Raw genomic sequence first — 2500 nt, 5'->3', positions numbered from 1 at the left:
GGAGATCAAGAAGCTCAAGTACTGGCCCCTCGTTACTTTCGACACCAAATTCGACCTCGCCGGACTTAATTCGTTGCACAAGTACGAAATCGTGTGGAAACTCCTACAGGTGAGTGAACGACTATCAATAATGATCACGATTATGAATAGCGTTTTTGATCGCAAACAGGTCATTACTCAAACAAATATAGTAGAAAGTAGAACATTCATTACTAAAGGCTGCAAAACTGCCCCAAAAAGTCTGTATACATGACACTCGGTTTACGAAACCGTTAATTCCTGGTAGAAATCTTACGCCAAAATAAATAACCGTTATTGCTGTCAGTATTCAAGAGTAGCTAATATGTTATGACCTGCCTGACCACATTGCCAACATGGGAAGATATATGTCGACACCACAAGCATCCAGCTTAACGAGTGTGTGTATCATAATACTGACTTATTAAGTAATACAAAGACGACATAGCCAATGCGTGAAAAGAATCATAATGTAATTGGGATGAGAGGAGCTGAATCTTTCTCTTGAATCTTCCTGTTTCCTTTCTATTATGGTGTTTCGCTGTGTAATATATGGAATTGGGAGTTGTACGTTGGAAAGATCACTATTCATAAACCGTGATGATTACCAGTGATTTAACCTGAGGTTGAAGTTCATGCGAACACTTATTCACACGTATAGTATGAATGTATATGTGTATAAAAGAATATTTATTAACACACATGCACACACACACACACACACATACACATACATATTCATCAATACATACATACATCATTACAGATATACATCAACATCCCCCCCCCCCCCACACACACACACGTACATGCACACGCATACACAAACACACACACACACACAAACAAACACACATACACACACACGATTATAATACAGATTAAATGATCATATTCACTGATAATGAGCTATTCACATATGTGGATATAAACTACCTATATATAGCACTAAATACACAACGTACTTGTTACTGAAAAAAAAATATTCCCCTGGTAATTAAGACAGAACTAAACGTATACTGATATAACTTTAAAGAAAATAAGAAATTTGCATATTGATATCTACCTTTGTATAATCATGATTAACCAGTCATATGTCATTACTATTTAACTCTTACGATAAGTAGCTAAATAAAACGCTAATTACCTAACAGTTAGTTAACCACATAACTACCCAGCAGAATGCAATGAAAATTATACAATTACATGTAATGATTAGTGGCGATAACCCACCTGACTAAAAAGATAATTGGCTGTATGTTCTCCCCTTCAGGTACTCCGCTGGCTCTTGCCTCGAAACGGCTACCTGCTGGTGAGGTCTTCGGCCGATGGAGATGACCTTCTTCAGTACTTGCAGGAGGAGGGATTGCAGGAGCCCTTGCATATCCTGACCCTGTGGAAGTTGCAAGGCTGAGAGGAAAGGGAGTGGAATGATCTCAGTGACTCTGTCTAACATGACTATGGTGTTAAACGCAATGAAAAAAATGGTTAGGGAGGAAAGGGGTTTGATCTCACCTGAAATTGGACGAAATGAAAAGGAAATTGCTACTTTAAATCACTATTAATTGCCTGGTTGTTCAGTATATATATACTATGTCGGTTCGACATCATAAAAGTGCATTTACCTCTACATTGTGTGCGATACGAACCTCGACAAGTTTTCTCCGAGTTTTCTCATAAACATGTCCGTGTGATTATGGACATTATCGTAAGCATCCAATCCATCTATCTTGTCTTATCTTTATCTTGAAAGTGCTCTTGCGAACGGATGAAACAATCTCTTCGCTAATACAATTGAAAAGCGTCGACGGTATTAACGAATTTGATATCGACATTATCGTAAGCATCCAATCCATCTATCTTATCTTATCTTTATCTTGAAAGTGCTCTTGCGAACGGATGAAGCAATCTCGTCGCTAATGCAATTGAAGAGCGTCGACGGTACTAACGAATTTGGTATCATTGGATTGCATTTGATATTTATTGTCTAGAAATAGTATTCCACCGAAACAAACCGCAGTGTTTCCGTCAAGCGACCACCTTAGTCTCTCTGTTTGTTGGTGCTGTGGCCAAGACCAATAAACCTCCACCAAGGATATTCTTAGCAAGATAGAGAACAATAGACCTTCCTTGCGAGTTAGCGTCAAATAAGGAGCTAGTCTAAAGCTCTATCTTGCTGCAACATACATGGTGTAGTTTGCTTGTTTTTGCCGGGTCGCGATCTCTCAGACCTTCATCACTATTATCACCGGTATAACTTGCTTCAAATAGAGGCATAGGGGGGGGGGAGGTGGAGTCCCCTAGAATCCGTATTTGAGACCTCTTTTCCGGGATATCAACGTAAATTATTGGTAATATTAGCATTCATGTTTGATCTATTTCCCCCCTGGTATATTTCATGCACCCCCCTAGTGTCTGTTAGCTGAATGAAACTTCCTATCCGGCCCAGGTATATTTCATGCACTCCTCAGTGTTCATGTTA

At 39.2% G+C, this 2500-nt stretch overlaps 1 protein-coding gene and 1 long non-coding RNA gene across 2 annotated transcripts in view; one reads left to right on the top strand and one right to left on the bottom strand.

The window, feature by feature from the left end:
• LOC147467615 (uncharacterized) overlaps window positions 1–1694 on the bottom strand; it is a 90814-nt gene extending 89120 nt beyond the window's left edge. Inside the window, exons 1-2 of the long non-coding RNA XR_015190492.1 lie at window positions 1668–1694; window positions 1252–1411 (exon numbers count right to left, since the gene is read on the bottom strand). This is a non-coding gene — a long non-coding RNA (uncharacterized LOC147467615). The remainder of the gene's footprint in view (window positions 1–1251; window positions 1412–1667) is intronic.
• The window catches only part of LOC122243143 (uncharacterized), a 7195-nt gene extending 5351 nt beyond the window's left edge, over window positions 1–1844 (top strand). Inside the window, exons 2-3 of the mRNA XM_043000630.2 lie at window positions 1–109; window positions 1292–1844. The exon at window positions 1–109 is cut by the window's left edge and continues 881 nt beyond it. Coding sequence (XP_042856564.2) covers window positions 1–109; window positions 1292–1432 — 250 coding nt within the window. The 3' untranslated portion in view covers window positions 1433–1844. The remainder of the gene's footprint in view (window positions 110–1291) is intronic.
• The last annotated feature ends 656 nt before the right edge of the window (window positions 1845–2500 follow it).

The sequence above is a fragment of the Penaeus japonicus genome, unplaced genomic scaffold (assembly GCF_977035675.1).
Source record: "Penaeus japonicus unplaced genomic scaffold, GWHDUDI00000001_assembly GWHDUDI00000035, whole genome shotgun sequence".
In the NCBI taxonomy this organism is placed as follows: domain Eukaryota; kingdom Metazoa; phylum Arthropoda; class Malacostraca; order Decapoda; family Penaeidae; genus Penaeus; species Penaeus japonicus.
This window is presented reverse-complemented; position numbering and strand designations above follow the sequence as displayed.